We start from the raw sequence: 27280 nt of genomic DNA, 5'->3' as shown, positions 1-27280 counted from the left end.
AAAACATTTTAAAGCAGATGTTAGCATTTCCTTTTCAGAGAAGACTTATACTTGACACACTTAAACAATGAATCTACCAACTCATTTACTCTTGTAGTTGCTATGAGGAAGGAAATGGGAGTAAGTATAATGAGACCCTTAGTGAAAGACATTTTGTGGTGATATATAAAACTAGGTTACAATATCACTGTTTCCTTGGGAACCCCTCATGTCTAGCAGAACTGAAAAGGAACAGATTAAAAAAGGGTATCACAAAAATTATATTAATAACTCTGCTGGTGTCAGTACATTTAGATGACTTACAGAAGCCACCAAAAGAAAGTATCACATGCCTTTGATATACAATTAGAGTGAATTTTCATTTACTGATTTTGCAGTGAAGAATAATTTCAGAAGATAATTGTAAACCAGGAACGGGAATCTGTTTTTTTGGAGAGTGGTAGTGAGTTCAGAATGAGAACTGAAAAGGACAGGAAGGGCAGGTACCTGGAGAGACATGAGGGTCAGAATTATAAATGAATGCTCCTTAAAAATTATTTTTGTGAAAGACTATACAACATGATAGTATGATCCTCTGTTGGTGGATCATAGACTACTGTTGACCCCATTACACTGGAGTGGGTAGAGAAGTCTGTGCTGTGAGTATGTTTTCACCAGTATGTCATCTGGGTAATGTAAATAACAGTAACAACATGAGACAATTCTGTGCAGGCTGACAGGAACATGGAAAAATAATACTTATTTTTAATTGCATAAAATGTGAGGAATGATAGGTGGAACTGATTGTGAGAAAGGAAGGTAGAAGCTTAGAAAGGTCAAGTTGAACCATTTTTATATTGTCATCAAGACAGGATGTCTTCTGCCCTGAATCTGCTCTCTCTTTTCAAAACAAATAGCTGGATAACGTATGGGGATTACAGTTCCTGCCCCTGTATTTGTTTGCAGTTAGCCATGTAATGGTAGGGTATTTAGTGGAAACAGGGAAAATACCAAGGAGAAAAGAAAGCTCTTGAAATTCTACAGTAATGCTGAGAGCAAGTATTTGTAATTTGTGGATGAAAAATCACAGGCACATTGAAATGAAGCAGGCACTGTAAATTCAGAGTTCAGAGGTAAATATCTGTTATAAAGAATCTCAGCTGAATGAGGCAATGCACAAAAACCAGTAGTGATGTCTTCCAACCAAAACTACAGCCTGAATACTGCTTGTGCTTATGGTTGAAGCATGGCATGAAATATTCTTGAACCAACGGTGTGACCTGACAGGAGGAGTGACTACTTTCAATTGGTCTGGTTCTTTGTAATCATTCTTAGAAATGATTGAGTGATTCCTCTCGTTCTTCCCTGGGATAAAATGTATTTTCCAAAGGCTTCTGCACAGTTAATTCTTCCATTCAACATTCATAGATTGATAAAGAATGTACTATCTTTGGTAATCTTATGACATATGGTTCTACATTTCCTCTTTTTTTTGACTTCGATGCCAGATTTATCTAGTGCCTGGAAGAAACAAGGAATTCGGTGAGAGCCAGCTGGCTGGAATCCAGTCCGAAAGGTGAAGGTGATGTGAACTGGAAGAGCAGAATGCTTTCAGGACTGAATGAAAAATCATACCTTTTATTTTACAAGGATATCTGCTTAAATATAATACGATCAGTGTCTTACACAATGGTTTATGGTTTTTAACAAAGGGTCTATTATATACAATTTTACATCAAGAAATGGAATAGTCTCCTTTAGCTAAAGATGCCAGTGACGTTTCTTAGAAAAAAAAAATAAATTAAAATTCAATAAATATATGTGCCTGGTAATAGCTAGAGATTATTGCTAAGACCTGATTTACCACAGCAAACCTCTCATGTCCTTCTGACAATCTGTTCCTCCAGAATTTGTTTCCACAAAGGAACGGTGTTTTTACCAATACTGCAGGCAGAACCCTTTAGTTTGTGGAGCTGCATCTTAAAATTTACTCTCTGTGGATATATAGCTAATGAGGACTGTGATAAGTTCTGGAAGATGCCTTTTTCCCCCATTTCTTTGCACCTGGTTATAAACTCATGTCATGGCAGATTACAAATAGCACCAGCTCCAAGACTGTATGATCTGGGATGAAATGTCAAACTGCTCAAATTAAACCTTTAAAAATCTCTTTATTATTGCTGCATACACTTTGATGTTGTCCAGGACTGATGTTATGTCTCATAAAGTGAGAGAACAGCAAGCGGAACTCTACCATCTCTTACAGAGTAAAACCATACAGATTTGGATTGAATTGTTTCTTTGGCATTCTTGGATAGGGTATTTCCCATTTATTTGGTCTCAATGGCATTTTGGGTACCGTAAGATACTTTTTCCAGAAATTATTTCCTGCCACAAAATGACTGCTCAGGTGGGGAATTTAGAGATAGCAAAAGAGTTTTGAGAGGTTTATTTCTCCACTACCTGGTGCCCATGTGGGAGGATGACTTTCTTCTCCAAGCTTCTCTCATGGGTGTCACATCCTTGCTCTTCTGGATTAGAGGAATCTGTCCAGACAGAGGTGGGGGTAGATTTCACACTTGGCGTGGGGTGAAGGACATTCCAGCAGGACCTTGTGTGGGCGACCGTGGAGCAGCAGGTCTGCTGGGCTGGATTCGCACGGCCCAACAGCCACGCGCTTCCCGGCTCGGGGACACCGGAGACCGGCCCGGCGCACACCCCGCGGCTCCCTTGATGTCGCTCTGCGGTTCTCTGCCCGAACTGAGGACCGTGCCGTGAGGCCTACGAGGGGACGGGGATATGGGTGCTCTGCCGCCCCTCCCGGGCGGCTTCCCCCTCGCCTTTCCTGCTGCCTCCATCTCCTCCTCCCGGGGCCGGCGCTGCCCCGCGCCAGATCCTTGTCCCTAGGGCTGCGCTCGGGGGCCATCCCCGCCGAGCGGGTGCCCCTCTCTGGCCACCCTGCGGGCGGCTGGAGCGGCGGGAGCGGCGGGAGCGGCGGCCGCGCAGCATCTCCCGCCCTCCCCCTTGCCCCCCCCGCGCCCGCCGGCCTCGGTCCTCCCAGCGCGTCGCCGGCGCCTTGGCTCCTCCTTGTCCTTCCTCGCGTGATTTTTATCGCGTCCATTTTTTGTGCGGGGATAAATAAATAAATAAGGGCAGCTGCCGCCCGCCGCCCCCCGCCGCCAGCCCGCGCGGCGCCGCTAGGGGCGGCAGCCGGGCCCCGCATCGCCCCGCGCCGCTCGGCTCAGGAGAGGGAGGCAGCGGGGCGATGCGGAGCCCCCTCCCGTGACTCCGGCTCTCCGCCATGCCATGGGTTAGGCGGACTCCATCCCGCAGCCGAGAGGGCAGCAGCCAAGCGAGGCGGCGGCAGGAAGCGGCGCGGTCCGGCCGAGGAGCGGCGGGAGGCGGCGGCGGCGGGAGGCGAGCGCGGCGCCCCGCGGCCCCTTCCATGGACGGCGGCGAGGAATTATGAGCCGCGGCCGGCGGCCGGGACTGGCGCTCGCCCGCTGGGGCTTCCCCCGCTGCGCTCCCCGGGGCGCAGGGGCTCCGCTCTCGTACGGCACCCCCCTCGACCCCCCGGGCAGACGCTGCCCCCGTCTCCTGAGCCCCCGACGCTCGCTCCGTCCCCCCTTTCCCCGCCGGGCGCTCGGGGTCGGGATAATCTTGCTCGCACCCAAACCACAGCGCTCCCGCGGCTAATCCTGCCCTCTCCCCTCTCCCTCCCCACCCCGCCCCCGGCCCTTCCTCTCCCGGCGCTGCCCTCTCCCCTCGCCGCTCCCCCTGCTCGCCCCCCGGGGCCCCTCTGTCCCCGTCCTCCCGCTGCCGCCGGCTGCCCGGCGGGTGGGTGCGAGGTCGGGGCTGCCGGGCACCCCGCCCCTCCCCGGCGGGGCCGTCATTAGGCTGCCGGTTGATTACAGGGTATTGATTTGTATGTGCTTCTCCCGGCGCCGGCCGCTCCCGCTGGTGCTGCTGGAGTTCGGGCAGCGCTTCCCGTAGCGGCGGCGGCAGCTCCCAGCAAACATGTCGGCTCCCGCCGGGCCCCGGAGCGGCCCCGCCGCTCCTCAGCCGCCTCCGGCCCCGCAGCCCGAGATGCCGGACCTCAGCCACCTCACGGAGGAAGAGCGGAAGATCATCCTGGCAGTCATGGACCGCCAGAAGAAGGAAGAGGAGAAGGAGCAATCTGTGCTCAAGTAAGGGCGGGCGCATCCCTTTCTCGTTCTCCCGGGCCCGCGGCCGCGGAAGTCTCTCCTCCGGCCCCGGGGGCGGCATGGCCAGGGCGAGAGAGAGGAGTCGGGCAGCCGGGGGCGGGCAGGGGTGCTCGGCGCCGGGCGAGGATGGGGCACGGCGGGAGGGACCCGCGGGAGCGGCCAGAGACGGGGCAAGGCTCGGCGCCTGCCTCGGTCGCGCTCCGCGGGGCGGCTCCGGCTCCGCACGCCCCGGCGCCGGCGGGAACCAGGCGCCCAACATGGCCGCACAGGTGCTGTCCTCACCCGGCGTGTTCCATCGGGAGGACGGGGGGTGGGTCGGGGCGGCGGTCGGCGCCGCCGGAGGGGGCGGACCGGCAGCATCGGGCCCGGTGCCGGGGGCGCGGCGGGCTGCGCGCCGGCGGCGGCGGCCCTGCCGGGCGGCGCGGCACCGCCGGGGCCTGAGCTCCGGCCGCCCGGCTGGGTGGGTTTGCCACAGCCGCCATCTTCCCCCGACAACGTGTCTGCCGCCCGCCCCCGCCCCGCTGCTCTTTCCAAGCATGAGCCCCGGCGCCGGGGAAAGCGAGACGTCCTCCGCCTGCCCGCCGCGGGCGTGGGGGCAGCCCCGGCCCCGGCCCCGGCCACCGGGAGCTGTCCGGAGCTACCGGCTCAGCACTGGGAGCTAGCTGTCCGCAGCCACCCGGCCCAGCTCAGCACCGGGAGCTGTCCGCAGCCACCCGGCCCAGCTCAGCACCGGGAGCTGTCCGGGCAGGAGCGCGGGGCCCGGGGAAGCTTGAGCTTTCCCCGAGTGCTGTGCCCCATTCCCGGGTGACGCCGCTCTCCCTGCAGGCGCGGGGTCCCGCTGCCGTGCACGGCTTGGGTCACGCCCTGCCCCAGTCGGTGGCAGACACTGAGTAAAGTCGAGAAACCTGTTCTCCCTTCATGATGGAGTAACCGCGCTGACTTCTAGCGGCTTATAAACAAGTAAAGCTACTGCTATAGCGGAGATGACTTTGATGAGTGTGGTGAAGCTGAAGCTCTAAGAGGTTTTTTTTTGTACCAAAACTAGTGTTGTGTCTTGGACATGTTAACTGCAGCTGGCCTTTCACACTCAGCACCTGGAAGCTGTCTTCTGGGCTTTAGTTGCTGACTTTGGAAGTCTCTTTCCGTGATTCATTGAATTATTATTAGCATCATACCAAAAACTTCAAACACTGTTTGTGTGACAGCTCCTAAGTGTTGAGGAGATCTAAAAACATTTCCAAGTCTGCTTAAAAAGGTTTTTTGTTGGATGTATGTTCTGGAGCACATCAGTGTAATGTGAGCACTGGGAATAAAGTACCAAACCTTCCTTTGTCAGCACATCTTAGTCTCTTGGTCTACAATTTGTTTGCTGTTGGGATACTTTTATTTTGATTTTTAGATGCTTTTATTTTATGAAATTGCATGCTATATCAGAATAAATGCATTTTTTTTGTCTAAAATTTCTACACCCTTAAAAATCACTAACAAAAATGGAAGTTTAAGTTGGAAGCTGCAGGAATTCAAGGCATTAAGGTTGCATTATAAATATATAATAATAGCATTAAAATTTTTGAAGAAGTTTCTTGGACAGTAATATTTATGATCAAATATAAAGTACAATATCAGTACAATACTAGGATCAGATTGAATGGTTAAGCTTGCAAATGAAGAATAAACTGTTCTCAAGTAATGGTAAGGTAAAACTAACTTAAGAAATGAAACAGAATTGTTTTCATTTGCAATATTCAGAATTTTGGGAGCAGACAATGGGCAAAAAAATCCACTCTTCATCAGATCTAAAGATAAACTTTATATGGGGTTTAGTTTCTCTTTATGTCTCACTAAAAATGTCCTCTTGAGTTCTGTGTAAGCTGTGAGGGAGATGGTGTGGTGTAAAGTTTATACATAAAGGATGGCCTAAAGCAGCGCTATTAGGAAAATGCTGTTGTCAATGGAATTTGAATAGATAGCCCACAATATTTTAGAGGGTAGTGAGAAGTGAGCTGGTGTCAGATTAATAACTCATCAGTTTCATTTTTTCTTAAAATGAAGTGTCTCCTTGAACCATCAGGTACATGTTTATTCTAAAAATATCTACAGATTTATCAAGCATTACCTCCACCAAAGTAATTCCAGCATCTTTAGGTAGATATTACTGAGTTTAAGTCTCTTGAGAAACATTTTCCTTCTGTCAAAAGAAGGGAAAGAATAAAAAAGAAACCCCCCATGTTTATATGAATGAACTACTGTTATTGCATAGCGATAAATATAGAGCTAAATCCTGCAGTCTTTGTTCAAGTGTAATTCTCCTCGAAGGCAAACTTCTTTTGAAGTGGAAGGTATTTTTGCCTCAGCAATAAAATTGTGTCATTTCATTCCATGGAGAAATATAGCAGGATAAAAAAAAGATGCTGAAAACAAGAGCTGACATTTAGAGATGTTAACACAAGAACTGTTCAAATGTTGAGGAAAGCAGCAAGCATGTATTCCCTCTATTTTTTTTCTTTTATAATTAATGGTGATTGAGTGTCAGTATGAATGGCTAGTCCCTGGGCTCTACTTCCTTTCTCTATTCTATTTCTATCTTGTGTTTTTCAAATTCTTATGCTGTGCCCGTCACTGTGGTATTTGAGCATTTTCCAAAAGAGCATTAAGTAGTGTGACTCACATCTGTAATGTGGACTATTTATTCTTTTCCTTTCACTCCCTGGGGTAAATATGTGTGGATTTAAAATAGATACATAACTTTTCCTTATGTTTGTTTTACTCTTTTTGGGGAAAGGAAATACAGATGGTATGGAGTTGTAATCTGTAGCAACTAATAGTGATCGGGTCAGCATGAATTCTTGCCAGGATTTGATGGAACATGATGGCATGGAAAGCAGAAGCCTTCCAGATTTGCTCTCTCCTTTGGCCTGGTTTGGGCTGTGAAATACGCTGAGCTACAGTTGTGCACTGTGTTCCTGAGGTGGAGCTTCTGCTTTAAAAAGAATGGGTGACAAACTTTGCTGCTTTGACTGTCTCTCTTCTGGAATTTTTGGGACCCTTGGAGTGCATTTTGAATGTTATGTGTTAAGAAAGTGTCTTTTTGACAAGGTTATTGAATATATATTTTGCATAACATTTAATATGCGTAATGCGTGACAGAGTGAATTTATGTCTGTACTCTGGGTGTAAGTCTTTGCTGTTTAAAGAATATTTACATACTTTCAACTTTTTTCTTTGTGGATATTTTACTGACTTGGATAGAGAATAGAATTTTTGATGATGACTTTTCCTTTAAATTATGCACATCCTTCCTTTTATAAAATCCGGTTTTGTGTGTGTAAGCTTTTTAACAGATTTTAGGCAGCACATTTCCTCCATATAGACTGGTTTATGGGATCAGGCTTGTGCTTTTTTACTTTCAATTTGTACTTTATTTCTGTATCTAAGAACTGTATTGAGAGTATGCACACAGGAAAAAAAATATAAGAGATGCTAGGATGCTGGCATTATTTATTAATACTTCTGTTTCAGTCTGTGTGATGTCCATTGACACTTTCCTACTTGAAATATCACGAGTTTCCAGCTCCTTTGCTGAGGAATTCTAAAGATAAAATGCTCTCCTCATAAAGTCACACTCATAACTCTGAAAAAACATGTATTTCAACTTTTCACAGGTATGGAGAGTTTGGCCCAGTAGTAGGCAAATTTTCCCAAGAGAAATTTTGTTATGAAATCATCCAACTTTTCATATATTTGCAAAGCATCACAGGTTTATCATGAGGTTCTTATAAAAGATTTCTTTTAAAAGTGTGTGGCTTTGTCAGCTGGTTAACCTAAGGGGACAGGAAAGGTGGAAACATAGTGGGCTAGCTACAGGATGGTGGCTCTCTGTGAACCACCACTGTCAAGTCCAGAGAGAGCTTTAGGAAGGTACAGCTGTCCACTGGCCCACTTACTATGGTGGTGAAGGCACAGACCTGGTAAAAATGGGCTAGCTACACTGAATGAAACAAAATCTCTGACAAGCAAACAAGCAAACCTCAAGAAAGCTGGGCTGTTTGTGCTCTGTATGACACTGTGAGTGAGTGAGTGAGATGTGGGGCAGGATGCTCACCTGGGAAAGAGAAAGCGATAGATTGATGGCCATGACTCACAGAAGTGTAAATATCAGACTCACAAAGCTATTGTACTATTTTATAAATAATTATCCTACTTTATAAATAATCAGCTCTGATTTACACTGCCTTAAAAGTGTACAAAAAGTGTACAAAGGTATGTTTTGGATTTGGATTTCAGGGCTGGAGAGAAGAAAGAGATATATGTGGTTATTGATTTTGATTTTGGAAAATAGAGCTATGTATAGAAATTCCTGAAGTTTGTAAGTAAGGCAAAAAGATTTGCTTTTGACTAAGTAGTAAACTAGGACTTCAGGCAATGTTAGTTAAGTTACGCTTCCATAATTTTGCACTGCATTTTGTCTGAATTTGTAGTGCTGATCAGAACAGTTTGTTGCTACACCACTCATAATTTTGCTCTTGTTTCTCTGTATTATAAAATAAAATATGGTCCAAGTGAATTTAAAAGTAGTAACTTGATGCAGTATAAAAGAAGTGATAATAGAAGTTACACAAATCTATATATATAGTTGAGGAGGATACTTGCCCTCTTTCCTGCCATGCCATTCCTCTTCTCTTCCTCCTACCTCATTCCTCTCCCTTGTAATATTCTTTATTGTATCCCCTTTCTTTTGTTTTAATAATTTGTACTGATTTTTGTGCCTCTCTCAAAATTGTCATTATTCCTTGCTCTTCACTCTTACCACATGCTTAGACATTTTATATTGTAGATAATTCTTGTCAGGTTGTTACATTTGCTCTTCAAGAAGACTCAGTGTTTACAATTGTTCTCTAAAGAATCTAACACACTTTTAGACACTGTCTACAAATGATTAAAGCAGTACTTCCTCTTAGTGACTAAGCAGAATATATTTGGAGATTATACAGAGTGGCAGTTACACTAATTATTTGGCTTGATAATGTTTATGTTGAGTAAAGTTTTAGAAGACTGCAGTAGTGCTGATGTTCCCACATTCAGGAAGTAGGGTCATCTGGATGTAGAAAGGCTTGACATCGTATGGGGCTGAGAAATAGTAAAACAGATACAGGATTTAGTTAACAAAGAACCCCCAAAACAGACATTCAACAAACACAGATAGTATGTGCTTTCTGTCAAATAAACATCTTGCTGCACTTACTTAAAAAAAAAAAGAGAAAAAAACCATTTAATTTTACATCTAAAATAGAGTGGAGATCATAATTTTAAGGTGCTGGGACTGTATCTTAGAAAGCAGTGACTGGGTGAAATACAGAGGTTTCTGGAGGTGAGGTTAAGAGACTGAATGGTCCATTCTAGGTTTTGTCTGCATGCATCTCTGAGCTGGGTAACATCTAAATAACTGAGAATGTCAAATAATTGATTTTTCCATTGAACCAATGGCTAATTAGTGTATATATTGTAAGTGTCAAAATACACAGAAGGAATAGGTTACTGCAGAACTGGTATAAAATGTGTTTTTACCCTGGCAGTGAAGTTTTAAAATATTTGCAAAATACTCAAAGTTCCATAATAGGGAGGAAAAAGTAAAAGAATAGTTTGTATTTGGAATTTTAATCCTGTGGAATGGGATTTTCTTCAGCCTAATGCCACCTCTCACCCTTTTGCTTTAGTGGCTTCCTTCAAGTTTTGTTATCATATTTACTCTCAGTCAGAATGCTAGGGCAGTTTCTAAGACCATTAGGCTAACCTTTTCCAAGAAGGATTATTCTGGTGTGATCTTTCCTCTTCCCCCCAATATCTTCACTGATGATGCATTTTGACAGAAACTTGGGGAGACAAAACCCCAAGAAAATCGAAGTGATGAGTTATGATCTCATCTATACCTGTTTTACTGCAACAAACGTTATACATTAGCAATGAGCTCTGAGGTGGAGATGATTTTTTAGGTTAAGTTTAGATCACATGGGCTGTTTTAATAATGTGTCTTACTATATCAAGGCTTTTAGCTACAATTTACCTTAGACAACCTAATCTCTCTAAGAGTGGGCAAGTCTTCCTTTTAATTTAAACTCATAAGCAGGAGGAATCTCTTGAAATACTAATTGTCTAAAAATGGCACTCAAAAGCAGTCATTGTTGAGATGAAGTTATTATAAATCTGAAGTTCATTACAACCAATATTGTTTTCAATACTTTCTGAGTTTAGATCTCTTTTGCAGGACTACATGGTGTAACAGGAGGAACTGTTGCATCCTTGGAGTAACTCTGCTTGGTGTATGTTGTAATTTATTAATCAAAACAGTTTACACCAAATCTGGTAGTGCATTTGTAAACTCAGTAAACTCCAACAACTTCATCTCAGGGGTTATTATACATCTGGAGATACAGTAACATTGCAAAATCTGTGCTGTGCTGAACAGCTGCTTCTGCATTGTATTGTGTGGTGTCTGTGTCCTCATGTAGTTTCTCCAAGCTATGGTCTTGAAGCTGCAAAGAGGTCAGTAAGGACTGAGACTGTAAGAGTTAATGTAACAGTAAGAGATTGTATAGGGGAATACCAGTGCATGTAAGAAGTAAATACTTGTAATTTTTGGAGAGTAAGAGTTCAAAGCAATTTTTGCTGTTTTCTGTCACTGAAGGTGGAAGTCAGTGTTTTTATAGTCTGGAATTTAAGTATCAGCTGTCATCACATTACATGCTTTCAGAGTGATCTCAGTTGCATTTTGATAAAAAGATCAAACTCATGCATTTTAATAGGAGAAGAACAATAGTCATAATAGTTGACTTTATTTATCTGTATCTTTAGGAGTTTTTAAGTTTTGATGTGAGGCCATAAAGAATATATTTGATTTAAACTTTAAAATTTTATTGAAAATACAGTGAGACATCCTGTTCTAGCAGGAGTAACGAGAGTTGAACTTAACAAGAGTTGAACTTCTGTTTCAAACAAGTCTGAGTGCTTCTATTTACAAAATTTATAAGAAAATCTTTAAGTAATACATAAAATACATTGTTTTATTTGTTTACTGTCTCTATGGGGTTGGTTCTTTCTTCTTAAATCTCATATGAGGTTGCTTAAATACTTCCTGATGACTTATTCATTATTTGACATTAATATTTTTAAGAATAATTTCTTATAACAAATATAATATTGTATTTATACGCTGAATATTTAACAGGTCATAACATTGCTAGGTATTTAATATAACTTGGAATTTTGTTTCTGTGTATTTTTGAGGGCAGACTTCCTTTAGAATGTGTACTGCCTTAAGCACATGAAGGACATAAAATATTTTCACCTTTAAACAAAACTGTGACTTAGAAGCAGCTATTTTGGAAAATGGTTTACAATTATCTTTTGTATAACTTTTCAGAAATGTGTACTCCAGTGTGTTAGCAAGAAATCTTTTTCCATATGTTTATCTATCTCTTGGTGCATTTATACATTTTTCTGTTTACAGAAAGGATGAGTGAAAAGCAATTATTTTAAAGCTTTTTAAAGCCCAGAGAACACATAGAATAATAGAAAACATTGGTGGTTGTGACCTCAACAGGTCTTCCAATTCATCCTTTGCCTCAAGGCATGACCGGCTCTTAAGATAGCAGTTTCTGACACTTTTTTGTCTAAACTGATGATTTGCAATTGTGAGACCCCACCTAAGCAGTGAAATAAATAGCCTTCCTGGCGAGGCAAGGGCATGCAGCAAACAATGCACTGAATTCAAATGAATCATCTCTGCAAGAGCTGTGTTGCCTACGTAGCAGGAAGTGAAGAGTGGGCCAAGCAGATCTTAGGGTAAAGCTCTTTTATGCAATACAATTTTACATTTTTTCAAATGATAGATTACTACTGACAGGTATAAGAACAATGACTCCACTACTGACTAGGGACATCCCTCAACTAGGGATGGAAATTTCTTGAATTCCTTAGATAATTTGTCTCTGTAACTTAAAATCCTTATCCTTACCACTAGAATTTTCCCCTTACTGTTAAACCTTAATCTCTTTCCTGCCTTTTGCTACTTACTCTGTCCACAATGGAAATGCAATGCAGTCTGTTATTTTTCTGTTTGCAGCAACCTTTTATGTATTTCACAAATGTGCTCATATCTCCTCCTATGTATTCTCATCACTCCTTTCTGTGAATTCAACAGGTCATATTTTCTAGACCCCTGACCATTCTTGCTGTTGGTCTTTATATATACTTTTTCACTGATATTTTTTTTTTTTAAACAGTGTCCAAACCTAGACACATATTCCAAAAGTGTATGGGGAGAGCATGAGAATAAAATTTTCTTGTGCAGAACTCCTTCCTTGTATAAGCAGTGTCACATGGGGCTTTTGTTGTGATATAGCACTTATGGATTCATGGTCAGCTTGTGATCTACTGTCCCTTCAACATGCTTTTCTGCAGAACTCTTGTTGAATCAGTCATTTCTCATTTTGTATTTTGACTTTGATTACCTCTGCTATGCAGTGTTTGTCTTTAGTGCCATTGAGTTGTATTCTGTCTGTATCAGATGCTTCTTACGAATTTTGCATTCAAGTGCTTAAAGAAAATGCACAACAGCCCTTGGAGCAAGAATGAGGACTTGCCTCCATAGAGAGAATATCCTAATCACTGAGATATTTTGACTTTCTCTTGCCTCTCCATACATTCACATGCCTGACAGCGCAATTGTATGCCTTCATTGTTAGGATGCAAAATAAACCTTTCCAGTTTTACCCATAACTTGTTCGTTTGGTAAGAGAGAGCTGTGTTCAAATCTCTTCCTGATAAAGGAGGTCTTTCACCAACATGGAAATACACAAATGCTATATGATTGTGAGGGAAACTGTTGCATCTGCTGCCATATTTATTCAGTAGGTGCAAGACGTTGGTCAACTCACAAAAAAATTGACAAAAGTTTGAGGTCCCAAAAATACATAATTACTAGGAGTTTAATGAAAATAAGAAGACTGGTTGTGGAAGTGATTGTCCATACTCGTGACTGAAAAAGTCTACTCACACCATTCTACATACCGAGGAGTTCTTACAGGGGAGAACCAACATTGGCATCAAAATAAATCCATCATGAGGTGTGAGTCCTCACAAAATCAGACTTCTTTAAGCTCAGCACTCATAGAACTGTTTGGTTAATGAAAATCATTGCCTCGGCTCTGGTATAGTTTTCATTCCCACATTACATCCTTTAGAGCTTGGATTACACTATTTGAGCCCAGAAATTCTGAGGGATTCTTCTGACCAGATCTGAATACCTGTGGAGGAAGACATCCATGTCTGAAATCACTTAGGTTGAATTTGAAGCGAATGGAAATAAAGAGGTGCCTCTAGGATGTGATCCATCTCATCTTAAATTAGACATTTCAAATAGGCCAGATGAATTGCAAAGCCTATTTCTGGCTGTGGACTTAAAAAGAAGACAGAATGAATATGTCAGATGTAGAGGTCTATCTCACAGACCTCTGGAACTAGATAAGTTGTGTCTGCCCTGCAGAGTTCTGCTTTTGAGAGTAACTCTTCACTATTTGGTCTTATAAGAATGCCGTGGGCACTTTCCCTGCTGACACTGACATTTACGGTTCCCTAGAAGCTGTTTGTCAATCTGCATATTTTGCTTATATTTCTATCAATTATTAATTAGGATATGCTCATTTATCCATAACTTTACTATTTGAGACTCACTGCTGGGAACCTGAGTATGCTTGCGTTCTAGTCCATGGTTATTCTTAGGATCTGGTATATTTTTTTGTACTGAATTCAGAAAGCCTTTGAAGAATGAGATTTAAAAGGAGATCTGGGAATATAAGGTCGTTCCAGCATGTGGGATTAAGCATGCCCATCATCAAAAGAACATTGCAAAGAAAACCTTCCTATGCCATTCCCCAGTAAGAGCTGCTAACAGATATTTTAAGGTAGAATCTCATAGATGAAGCTAGTCGGATTGCTAGATAGGAAGTCACAAACAGCATTTGTCTACTACTTGTGGGCTTAAAACAATGTAACATTATAGAGCAAGCACTATGAACTCAGTTTGACAGTTTCTTAATTCACACACCATCTCTCTTTTGCTATGTATTGTTTTAACAGTATTTGTTTAGCTACAGTGTGTTTACAAGTTGACAGGTCACTTTTGATGGTAGTCTGTTAAAAACATACTGTTGTCCTGCTGTACATTCTGAATTCAGCATTTTCTTGCTTTGAAAGTCTGGATAAACAAGTATCTATGGAATATGCTGCATGGTATTGAAATCAAGTATCTTTTTGCTGAATCAGGATCTAAGACAGTTTGGGAGCATGGGTTTTGATTCAGCAAGCTTTCATTAATTTGGCTAGTCATCGCGATTATGATTCATTTCATTCTGTGTAACCGACTGTTGCACAGTAAGTGACAGCTGAACCATGTATTATCTAACAGCTAGAAAAGCAGCATCACTGTCACGTTTAGAAGGCTGAGGATTATGCTTTTATCAAACACGTGTTTTTTACTAGAGTTAAAATGCTTCAGGAAAATCTTTTTTTTTTTTTCCCAAACTACTTGTAACATTGCAGTAATGAAGTGATGAAATACCACAGTAAACACTGTGAGCTATTTAAAATTAAAAACTTAATTTTATTCTATGGATAGAATGAAGCAACTTGTTCTGGTTTTTATTAATGTATTAGTTTTTGGATTGGTAGTAAGGTTATGCCTATTGATATTTTGATGATAGTCTGATTTAAATATAAGCAATAAGTCTGAGGAGATAAGTTTAAGTGAATGGTAAATATTTCTGAAGTCTTGATATTGCTGCCATGCTACTATATATTGCATCAGAAGATATTTCAAGTGAAGCAGTAATTTTAATTTCTTTGTGGAATTTTACCAAAGATTCCACCAGATTTTAAAGTTAAGCAAAATCCCCATATGATTGAAAGAAAACTATTTTTACCTAGTATCCCTATTTCTTTAAAAAAATGTATCTTTCAAGTTTAAAAATATGTACCAAGAAATCCAAATATATTTTTTTCCTGCCCTGTTTATGGCTCATCTGAAAAACTGCTGTAGAAGATGCTGTGAAGGCACTGGGCCAAGAACAGGTGCTTTCAGGGTAGAATACAGAGAAAGTTCTTGCTATTTGAAAGCCTTGAATTCTGCCTTCTTGATATCTGAAAATGCAGGTGGCCAAAGCTGAATGAAATTTAATGTGCTGTAGCTGAGCACTCATGTACATTTACGTATTTTGAATTCATTTAGACACGGTTGGAAGAGAAATGTTTTTAGCTACTTTGTAGAGTTTACATCTGTCTTCTGCAGAATTTGCAGAGTGTTCTTGTCTAAAATTTGGTCTGAGTTATATATTCCCAAGCTTTCTATAACACAGATATTCTCACGTATAGAAGAAGGTTTTATTTGAAGAAAGACAAAATAAACATTTAGTTACATTATTAACTTTTAGTATGAATGGCCATATTTATTCTGCACAAAGAAGAGTGATAAAAATGATAGAATTAGTCCATGATAACAGTGTCTTAACTTAATATCTCAGATATAAATATTTCTAATTAAGTAAGACCAGTTAGTTACAAGTAAGATGTTTGTTTATTAAAAGGAATTAAAAATGAATTGATTGTGTGGTCATTATAATAAGTAAAAGCACCGATGTGTATTTTTTCTTGTTATTATTGAAATAATTAATGATATACTTCTAACTTTATTTTTTAAGTTAAGTAAAAAATAGCAGTTTAGAATTGGTAACATGTTTTGTCACTCTTCATAGCCACAAGGTTTTTCTTTGATAAGGGCTTAGGAGTGTTTTATTATAGTAATCCACAAAAAATTTGTATTTCAAAGGGACTGCTGGTCCTAACATGAATAAGACTAAGCATGATGACCTATTTTAAAACAGCTCTTGCCTGCCATTGGAACTGCTGGATTTTCAGTAAAGCTGCCCAAAAGAAAGATGTTGGTTTGTGTTAAAAGAGGGAAATTGCCATTAAATATCCTCTACCTTGGATATAAGTATATTTTATTTGGTACTTATAGAGTTGCTGAAAGGTACTGTGTTGTGGAAGGAGGTTTATACCAGAGCTCCACTGTGCCTTTATATTGCTTAGTATATTCTATTGCTTAGTGATATTTGGACATCATTAGTATCTTTTTAGGGACTGTTTGAACATCTGAATAGCAGTTTTTGTAATTACATCACCGAAATGTATTCTACCCTTAGTTTCAGTTTAATAAAGATTTTCTTAAAAAATTTTCTCAGTGTGTGAAACAATGGAAGGAAAAGAGTTATTGAACTGATGCCCACCAATCCAACTATTCTTTGCCTTTTAATTCATAATTAAGTTCACATTGCCATAATAAATGGAAACTTAGATAAGAACTTATATGGAACCATGGAACTCACTAGATTCATAACTAATGAATCCAGTGTGAAGGAAGGATTAGTACTGCATTTTTGTGTCCAGGTGTTGGGGTGAAGCTGCAGGGATGGCAGAAGACACCAAGACCTGCCCTCATATCAGAAAAAATTGGTTTCCATCAGCTCCAAAATGGATCTTCCACTGGCCATATTGTCCATCAGTGACACAGCCAAGTTTAATTTGCCACAATATTTATTTAGTAAATATATTTGCACAGGCTAGCTTGAGCCTAGAGATACTACTCTTCCTGTGTCCCTGTGGAATCAATACAGTAAGAAAAAGACAGGCTCCTCCAGAAGGCAGATCTGAGAGGCTAAATTCATCTCCAGAGCCCCAGGCAGTTCCATGCTGTCAGTGCAGCACCTGCAGCTCCATTGCCAGCCCAGCTGCTCCTTCCTGCCTCCATGACACCATCATAGCCCTGGTGCAAGTGTCTGTTGAACTGTCTTGTGAAACTTTCAGGGAGGTTAAGCTAATGAAAAAATATTTTCCCCCTTCATCACTGTGGCAGAGCATTTTTTTAAGCTACAGAAAGGAACTCATCTGATTTACTGTACAGTCCTATGAAATGCTGAGCTAGCACAGCTGAGGGGCTGAGAGATTAGCTACAGTACTTTTGGAGTCTCTGAGAGCAATGGAATTATTCCACCATTATTTCCACAGTCTGCAAAGACTGGTTATATTGCAGTCATTGGGAAAACCAGCAGTCAAACATGCAAACTAATTTCTGATTTTGAAACTGCTGTTTAAGGTCTATGAATCAATGCCAAAATTAGTATTCAGATAATTTTTAGTGATGAAAACAAAGAAAATGCTCATAAAATTTTTCTGCTGAATAACTGGAGTTGGAAAGCCATTACTGTTGTTACTTTAGATAGAACTAGGTTTTGTGTCTCCATATCAAACAGCAGGTTTTCTTCTTTAACACTTTTAAAACTGATTTTCAGACATAAGTTAGTTCAGCTCACAGGATGAAGACAGAAATAAGAGATACCTCAGATGACTCTGGTTAAGTGAATGAGCTCTGTAGAGCTGTGTTCTTGCATTTTCCAGTGTGATCTGGGACATAAATAAAGAAAGGTGTGTAGCGAAGGCCTCAGTTGTAATTGCTGCACACATGCACATTGTATTTTCACAGGTGACTGGACAGTTTTTGTTGTGTAAAATAATGGGAGAGCTGCTTCACACCTAGTATTTCAGATTTTGTATGGTAAGATCTTCTGATTATTTAAACTGTGTGATGGTTTTGGCTCTAAGTTTGTTTGAAATTTACTTGAAATACAGGCTACATCAATATTTTTAAAAAGAGGACACAATAAGAGTTTTGTTCTAATTCAATCTGTTACTGAAACATAATTTTAAATAGAGATCTTGTAGATGACAAAAATTATGAATGACTTTAAATATGCTAGGGTCATGAATTCATTAACTACTGTAAGTTTTTAAGATTATATAGAGAAATAAAGTGTGAACTTATCATTGCTACTGTCTATGCCAACACATAAGAAAAAGAAAGACCTAGCATCAAAGCATTTAATTTTTTTATAATCACAATAAAAGTAATTGATTCTCCTAAGTTGCAGGCTTGCAGACTTACTTGTACATTTGATATGTGGCCTCATTGACTTAATTGAATTTAAAAAAAAAGACTGAGAAATGTAGCAATTAAAAATATTGCCATGCTAGTAGCAATTTTCTGAATGCCTACCTAGCATTCTTATTTTTAAGCAATGCTATATTTAGAAGGACATTTCATTCTTTCAGAAGAAAAATGAATCTATCAGTACTGTGACTATTATGTAGGAATATTAAATATTCACATATTTTGTACTACTTGGTTGCTAATATTAGCCCAGTATTCATTAGGACCTACATTCTACTATTAGTTAGATTTTTTTTTCTCTTGGATTGCTATAACTGTCATCTTTGATCTGCATTGTAGTGAAAAATGAAGCAGCTAACCCCTTTCTTATGCCTCCCCTCTAGAATGCTGGTAAAAAATTGCTACAAAAGCAATATTTTAACATGTTAACATGTGTAATATCCCCCAAATGACTGTGATAGTCCTACTTTCATCATCAAATCCCACTCTTCTGGAAAGATTTTCTGCCCCCAAATCTGAATAAATTATACTCTTTAAGAATGTCATATTCATTCAGAAACCAGTAATTTTATTACAACTTTGTTTTGAACATTTTTGTATCAATGTCAGACACACATTTCTAGAGGATATAGTGAGTTTTTACTTTTTCACAGTTTAATATTCAGACTGTTTCAGTGGCTGGTTAAAAATTATCAGTGCCTGACTGTATTGTGACTCCATTCCTGGTTTGTAGTACTGCTGCCTGGAATGTCTGTGTTAGTGTAAAATGAAATACCAAAAAGTCTTTCCTCCTAATGCTATATGTAAAGAAAGAGCACTTATATTAGATGTTTCTCTCTCTAGAAAATGAGGATAGAACTTCTATAGAGATCTACCTGAGACGATAATGGAATTATTCTGAAAAAATAAAGATATTGTGAAAGCCATGTTCATGTTAAACAAGAATTTATTTTTCCACACAAGAAGTTACGTATTTCTTTTAAATTCTAGTTTAATATTTTAATTTTGCTTTCATTTAAGTTATACAAGATAAGATTTTGTGGTTTTTGTCATTCTGTATCTATTTTGCATATAAAAGTGTTCTGGGAGATGGCCATTTAAGTCTGTCAGTTCTTTATATTTAATACAGACTAATTTGAAGTTGTTCACTTCGCTCAACTCATTTTTATGGATGAAGCTTGTAAGAAAATATTTGGGTTAGACTCACTGGCAAATAAAACATTTCATGGCATTCTTGTTTTGCTTTCTTTAAAATTTTGTTTCCATAATGAAATAGTAGAGCTGAATTTTGGTTTAACTTGCATTCTTTTATTCTGTTAGAAGTCTACTAATGTCATTAGATGACTTCTGATTTAATCTTATTGTGAAAGAAAAGAAATTATATCCATAATTTCTCATCATTTATGTCAGAACCTATAAGGGCCATGTGGGAGTGAGAGACTGCAGACAACCTTGCTCCAGCTCTGTAGAATTTAAGCCATGGATTTGTACTTCCTGAACTGCCTTAGCTGCCTGAGAAAGAGTGAAGAGAGCAGCAATCTAAGTGAGGTGTAGTGCCCATCCTGGTGAAATCTTGAAATAAATGAAAACACAGTCTGTCACATTGGAATTGTATTCTTCTGTTTTTTAAGATTTTTTGCCTTCTTATTTGATAAAATGGACATGTATTTTATTTTCATATTCACTGTACAGGCTTTAAAATTTCCTGTTGGCAGTAAATTAGCATTTACTGTTAACCAGTGCTTGAGCAGGAGGTGCATGTACTGAAATCATGGATTATAGATTGACTCCTAATATTTTACTGATGTCTTTATTTTTATTACAAAGTGAGGTGTTTTCTGGTAATTTCTGTAAAGATTGATATGATTTTACCTTCTAAGAAGTGGATAAACATCATAATATCTAAGATTCCACCAAATGTAGATGAATAGATAAAATCTGTAAAATAAATGCGGGAAATTGAGATACCTTGTCCAGAAATATCCTAGCAAGAGAGTAAAATGACAGTTATCTGTTATAACTATTGAAATTAATCCAGCTATTCTATGTAAAAAAACCTGTAAAACCTATGTAAAAACCTGTAAAAGTTAGCAAGCCTTGTCAGCACTTGATGGTTTTTACTGTAGGTTCTAGAGTATGCTCCTTTTTTTGATTAAACTTAATTACTTGATTACCCTTATACATCTTTGACTACTCTGCTACCTCTGGATTTTTTTGTGTAATATCAATTTGTGCAATACACACAGTATAAAGGTTCGTATTTTAATAAACTGAAATTAGTGAATGTTTCGCAAACATGAGAAAGCTTTGGGTTAAAGTTCAAGAATAATCACATGTAGCAAGGGTTCTGCTTACAGTAATAAAAGGTGAAGGAGCTGAAGGAAATTGCAGATTGATGTTTTCTCTTATGACATCAGCTTTTATGTAAATACAGCTTTAGGTTTTTGTTTGTTTACAATAGATAAAGGGAGGACAGTAGGGCTTTCAGTGGTTCTTGTTCTCTCTCTTTACAGACAGTTCATTCACCATTAAGAGCATACACACTATTTGAGTTACATGAATCAATTTTTATACAAGTGTTTCTAGAAATAAAAAATATTTGAAGAATATTTCTGATTTAGAGCTAAAAGAAAGCTATTTCAATAATAAAGTTCAAAGCAGAAGTTATGAAAGCACTTGACTGTTACTAAAATTCTGAAATATCCCTTGTATGTATGATTTTAATAAAAAATACAACTATTTTTGATAAATAAACAATAACTATTCAGTATCCTTTGGGGTCTCATTAAGAAATCATTTGGATCACTTCTGATCCAAAGTTTTTTACTGTGCTACAATATAAGACACGTTAACACTATTTTATATGGAGTAAACAATATATAAATATAGCTGTTGTATTGCCTAGAATGATCTTTGTCCCTAGAGCTTTCTACTAGCTCTTTTTGATGGAAAATACCTATATTTCTGTTGAGAATGAAATGGGTGTTAACAAAATTAACTTTTATCCTGATAAATTCATCCAGTTTGGTCAAGTAAGAATCAAAGTAAAGAAATTCTAAAAAGGCATATTTAATTAATGTTATTTCTAAGAGTTGGCATCTGATAGTTGAAGCTTTTTTCTTGTGCTGTCAGCTGCACCATTTCCAACTGAAGTACTGTTTTTAATTTGCTTTTGACAGACAGCCGTGCCAGTCAAAATGCGTGAGCCTGGTTCCTATCAGTTTCTGTTCATTTGCTTATTCACTTCCTTGCTTTGCTGCAACCTACCTACTTGTGCTTTCTCAATCTGTCAGATACACTTAAAGAAATTGTAGTCTACATTTCTACCCTAGTTTTGTTTCCCCATGTTTCTTTATTTTAATAATCTGTTTTATCCAGTTTTAGTTAGAGCAGATTGATCTACATTCTTTGGAGGATGGGTAGATTTGAGTCAAGGCGCTTGTAAGAATGACACCAAAATGCTGAACGTACAGTGAAATCACCCAACCCTGTTTCTGCCTGTACTGAAGAGGAATACAGAGATTTTTTCATGGCTGCTACTTTCTATCTCCAGCAGCTATGTGGGTGTTTCCTGGGCAGAGGTGGAGAGGGAATTGACCTTAACATTTGTTAGCAAGTTTTGGAATTGTCTTCACTCTCGCAGAGAAGGAAGTGATTAGAAACAAGAACAATCTGACTTAGATTATCCTTTTGCACTCCCAAAATACATTTTTACTGCCTTGAACAAGTGTTGCCCCCGAAGCAGCACAAGTAGGTTTTGTTCCTTTCTCTGGCCTTTTTGGTAAAAATAGAGCAAAAGCGCATCATCCACGAGACTCATATCTTAGTGTGCTCATCTTCGTCTCTCTTTCTGCTTCTTTTATTTTCCGTCCTTGAGGAAGGATGTTGTTATTTCAAAAGTTTTCACTGGCAAGTCTATTGGTTGAAAAGAAATAGAGTTGCAAAACTTGTGTTTCAGATAGAATACTATTCTCTACTGAGTACTGAGAATCCAAGAGCTTCTAAGAACACATTTCCCAGTATCTGCAGCATGGTACATGTTCCATGTTCTCTGGATTCAGATATGCAACTCAACTTTGAGGTATTACTCCATAATAGCACAAAATTAAAGTGTATACCAATTCTCTCCAGGTTTCCTGTGTCTTGGTTTCCACAAAAACAAGGCATCTCTGTGACAGTTACAGTGTACTATAAAAAGCAGCTGATCACAAAGGTGAGGATATCTGAGTCCTGATGCACAACAAAAGATTTGTTAGGTTTACCTTCGGTCCCCTCCTAGATTCCATTACCCGCAGGGTGCATGGCACTGTAGTATCTACTACCCATGTAATATAGCAGTATCTATTGCAGCAAAACCTGTTGCTTGCCCTGCACTCATAACTGTGGTGTGTGGTGATGTGGGTTCTCCCAGGTTATTCTTGATTCTTGTTGGACATGGAGGTTGCTGAATTTTATACAAGTTATGTTTTCTCATATTTCTTAGGAAAAGTTGAAATACTCTAATTAGAAAATGATTAAAGCATGAAAAAAAGTGACATTGTCCTCATTTGAAAACAGAAAGTTCATCCTCCTGGATAGTTAAGGTTTTAAAGACACTGTTTTGCCATCAGTACAACTGAGCCCCCAGGAGAAATGGGGAATCCAGTATAACCCCATGACTGTGTACTTGATAATCATTTCACTCTCAATAATCTAATCTGTCTATTGTAATGAAGCAATTAGCTTGCTCTGCCCCTAGCTGTAATCTAAGAGCGAATAACAACATTTATTCTTGTTTCAGCAATTTTGCTGTTGAATACTATTAGGTGGGGTTTATTTGACCTGTCTTTCAGGCCTTTTACATTGCAGAAAAAACATGTTTTTATATGTCAGGAAATCTGTTGCAAGGACATTTATGATAGATGAATTTAGCTTGCTGTCATAAATTTCCTTGGTTCAGAAATAAAGGTAATATAACATCGGAGGAAATAAAATGAAAAAGAATAAAATAAAAAGGGCAAGGAAAGGAGAAACCACAGCTGCTATTAGTTTCTCAGGTTTCATTTGAAGTGATCAAAGAAGTGATCTGTGACAAAGTATTACTCATTCCTGATCTCATCAGTGAGCCTCAGAAGCTTCCATGTATTTTTCAATTGCTTTTATGGTCTAACACTCAATTTTTATATATATATATGAATTTTTTCTGTCTGCTTAAAATAGGAACAAAAATTCCTTGTATACTTTTTATATGGGATAAACACAAGATTTTATTTGATGCATAGTATTTAAGGATAGAATAAGTGAGTATGTCTATTTTGACTTCACAAGAATTTAGTAGCACTTTTTTTCCTTGTCATACTATTTTTTTTTCTTTCCCCTGCACTGCTGATTCCTTGTAAGAGCTTTTTATAATACAGGTAGGTTTTGTCCAGTGCAACTGTTACTGCCCTCCTACAATGACAAGGAATTCAGCATCAGATGTGGCATTCAGGAGATGTGAGGAGAAGGAAGGAAGGAGAAAGTGTTTGGGTTTGGTTCAGTGCAACCACTGAAAGGCAGTTCCAGGTAAAAAGTGACATTAGGAAGTTTTTGAGAGGAGAAAGCACCTTTATTTTGTGTAGAGTTTTCAAGGTTTTATTTATCTTCAAATTCTACCAATAAATCTTTCTACTGCAGTGTATTCTGCATATTCTTCTAAGCTCATTGGGATCTTTGCACATCCTCAGTAAGGTCTTGAGGTACCTAAGGCTTCATTAGACCTTCTCAACTTTTTTGGGAATTTGCATGTTCACTGAGGTAGTTGAAAGATTTTCCAATGAAATTTTCCAATTTTTGCCAGGATTTTTTCTGACAGAAGTTTTCATGTGATGCTAAAAGCCAGACAAGTTTGGATATCTGGATTCTGATGGAAGAAATCTGGATTTCTGCCAGGTCCTTTCCCCAGCTCTTTGGCAGCCTCACTGGCAGGCTGGTGGGAAGCCATATTCTCCATCCTTTGACTCGTTCATTCCCTGTTTCTTCAGCAACAGAGACAGCTGGGGCTTCCAGGACCCTTAATTCTGGGCAGCATGTCAGACAGCTTTTTGCAAAACCTGAACTCCTGATTAAAGTGGGTCAAAAAAATGTAATTCCAGTTTGTGGAAAAATTTGAAATATGTGGTATTCATTCTTCCATAAAACAGAATCACTGCTAGGTTTGAAGCTTGTATATTTATTTTCTTATGTGAATTTTGAATGCTCTCCTCCCTGGATTTTTTGGTATCTTAAATGAATGTAATTCTTTTTCTCTCATTTACCTTTCTCTCTTCCATCAGTGATAGAACAATGTTTATGGTTAAAGAGTAGTTTCACAAATGAAATACTGAGATCTCAAGAATGTATGATCTGACATGTTTTTTAAGTAAGACAAGATTTCAGCCCAGTTAGTCTCTACAGTGAGAGACTATTATTAACTTCGATTGCCTCTCTCTTTACTGGGAATTGAAGTCCATGAAATAACCACTGAAACTGCATAAACCAACAAAGTTTTCATCCTGATTAGGCATAAAATGTTAAATTTGTTTTGTTCTGTTTGATTAAAATGAACCAATGCTTCATTCTTACATTAATCTGGCAGCATAGTGGGCTAAACCTCTGCTATGAAAACTTTGGTATTATCTATACCATATAGCATTTAAATATACTTTTCTGTGTATTCTACACAGACAACAAGCACAATGTACTTCTAATTATCGTCATCACTTAACAAGTAGTCTTCTGTTGTCTAATTTAGAACAAGAAACTTCTTTAACTCCTCAGAAAACTAAATTAGTCCCATCCTTATAGTAGAGAACAAATTTAATTTCCCATCTTTCCTTATTTTTCCTTGTGTAATTTATATTGTTAGCATTTGGGGGCAGCTCACAGGAATTTTTATTATTTTAGATGTTCATGGCTACTCTGAGTTATAACCAAAATTTGTGGTAACAATTTGCCTTTAAGGTTTTTTTTCAAACATAGCTGTGATTGGCATTCCCCAAAGGAGCTAATCTTAAATAAGCCTCTGCTTTCATTAATTTTTGCACAATCCAGAAGAGAGTTCATGTTGAAAACATACAAAGTGGCAAGAGTAAAACTGTATAAATGAAATAGGAGAAGAATAAACAGAACTAACACAAATTTCAAGCTTAAATTAATTTAGAGGGTGAATCCTTGTTAATCAGTTTCTTTAAATATAATTGAGGCAAGCTACTAAGTCAGACACATGGTGGATTTGGTTTTTTTTCCATTTATTATCAGATATTCAAAGACATTAGGATAAAAAGTATGTACTTTCATACTTCCCCCTGTTTTTAGGGTGGTTTTTGGTTTGGCTTTTTTTAGTGTTTATTCACTGTCACCACCCGAACTTGAAACAATTTAAAACAGTTTTCTAAAAAAAGGTTGGGACCAGAGAATAACACCCTTCTGTTTCCTGGTTTATAACTTCCTCTACCATCTGAATTTAATGTTGGGCTGTTCTCCCAGAACTACTTTACTGGAGAAGTTCCACATACTCAGACAGTTGCCCTTTTGGTCAGGGGTCAATCTATGAAAAAAGAACAGGTATCTGCACAAGAAGAGGCAAAAGAATAAGAAAATAAGGGGATGATCTCTGACCTATTCACAGATAAGAAGTTTGGAGAAAAATGAAATTTCATGTGTACTATCTTTGGAATTTTTCCAAATGATGAAGAACAAGTGTTCTAGTCAGAAAAATGCTTTGGAAGATGCTGAGGGGTGGTCTTACACCTATAGGATAAGACTAAATTGCAGTATAAGGACTCTTTCCATTGAAGAAATTATCACAACATCCTAAAAAACGGGAAGATTTTATTTTTGTATTTTTCCAGTTTATTTAACATTCCAAGTGAGAAATTTTGAGGTTGACTTGTGAGTGAAGTGCTCATCTACACTTGGAAGAATATAACTAATTTCCTTTACTTTTCACCATTCTTCCTTCAAGCCTGAATGACTTTATGGCATGTTTTCCCAGAATTGTCTTTATTCCTTGTTTCAAGCTACACATGCAAATCTGCATGAAAAGTTGTAGTGCTCTAGTGCTGTTGCCAGACTGTTTCATACATGTAGAAGTAATCTCCTTGGAAAAACTGGGTTTTTTTTCTGAAATCCTTGAAACTGAGGAGGAATTTTTTTTATTATCTTGGAATTAATTTGGGGAGTGGTGGTCAGTTTTGATGTTCTGAAAGTTTTTGTCTTTAATCTCTTTACCTGATATCCACGGCAGACTGAAAACGTACAAAGAAATTTTGTATCAAACTGGATTTTCCACCTTTCAGCCTGGCACTTAATTTACACCTGGAACTCCTTGCTCATTGTAAATAAAAGTTGTTTTTTTTTTGGGAAAGGTTATGTGTCCTGATGGTGTCTTCTGTGATGGGAAGTCTGTCAAGAAGATTTTCAGGGCTTCTCTCTGGAGTACAGTGTAGTTATGAAACTGAAATCATATTCTTTCTGTCCTTCAGAATTTTTGGTTATTTAAATTCCTCCTTTTAAGGTGGGAGATTGAGTTTGACGTTGCGCCTCTTCTCCCAGACAACTGGGGATAGGACAAGGGAAAATGACCCCAAGTTGTACCAGGGGAGGTTCAGTTTGGATGTTACCATGATGTGGGTTAATGGGTATGGTGGTATTCAGTCTAAGGTTGAGCTTGATGGCCTTGGAGGCCTTTTACAACTTCAATGATTCTGTGATTCCACTGTTTTGGAAAGGAGGTTGTTTTCCTCCAAGTACAAGCTAGAAAACCTCTGGCTTTCCACCAAAAACCTTTGCAGAGTCTAGTCTCTGCCCATCTGAAGATAGCTGATCATTACCAAATGCTAGCATAATAAAATTTTTATAGGCTTACTTTTTGAGAGCATCTATTGAAGTCAGGATTTCTATTTAATTTCGTGTTCATCTGGTGTCTTCTATTTCATCTACAGAACATTTAGAAAAGAGGCCACCCAAAAAGTTATGGTCATAACCACTTATAAGGAATATTTTGTGCTATGTTATGCACAAATATTTTAAAGAACTTCTC

The 27280-nt window shown here is 39.0% G+C and overlaps 1 protein-coding gene across 50 annotated transcripts in view; it reads left to right on the top strand.

Moving 5' to 3' along the window:
- The first annotated feature begins 3077 nt into the window (after positions 1–3077).
- RIMS2 (regulating synaptic membrane exocytosis 2) overlaps positions 3078–27280 on the top strand; it is a 447314-nt gene continuing 423111 nt past the window's right edge. For 19 of the 50 annotated variants that reach the window (XM_086881261.1, XM_086881272.1, XM_086880958.1 and 16 more), the window contains exon 1: positions 3083–4166. In XM_086881261.1, the coding sequence (XP_086737387.1) occupies positions 3997–4166 (170 nt within the window). In that variant the 5' untranslated portion in view covers positions 3083–3996. Of the gene's footprint in view, positions 4167–27280 lie in introns of all 50 variants that reach the window. The other 31 variants (XM_086881133.1, XM_086881107.1, XM_086881080.1 and 28 more) reach the window with 8 other exon arrangements.

This window comes from Cyanistes caeruleus, chromosome 1, assembly GCF_971803275.1.
Source record: "Cyanistes caeruleus chromosome 1, bCyaCae1.hap1.1, whole genome shotgun sequence".
In the NCBI taxonomy this organism is placed as follows: Eukaryota; Metazoa; Chordata; class Aves; order Passeriformes; family Paridae; genus Cyanistes; species Cyanistes caeruleus.
This window is presented reverse-complemented; position numbering and strand designations above follow the sequence as displayed.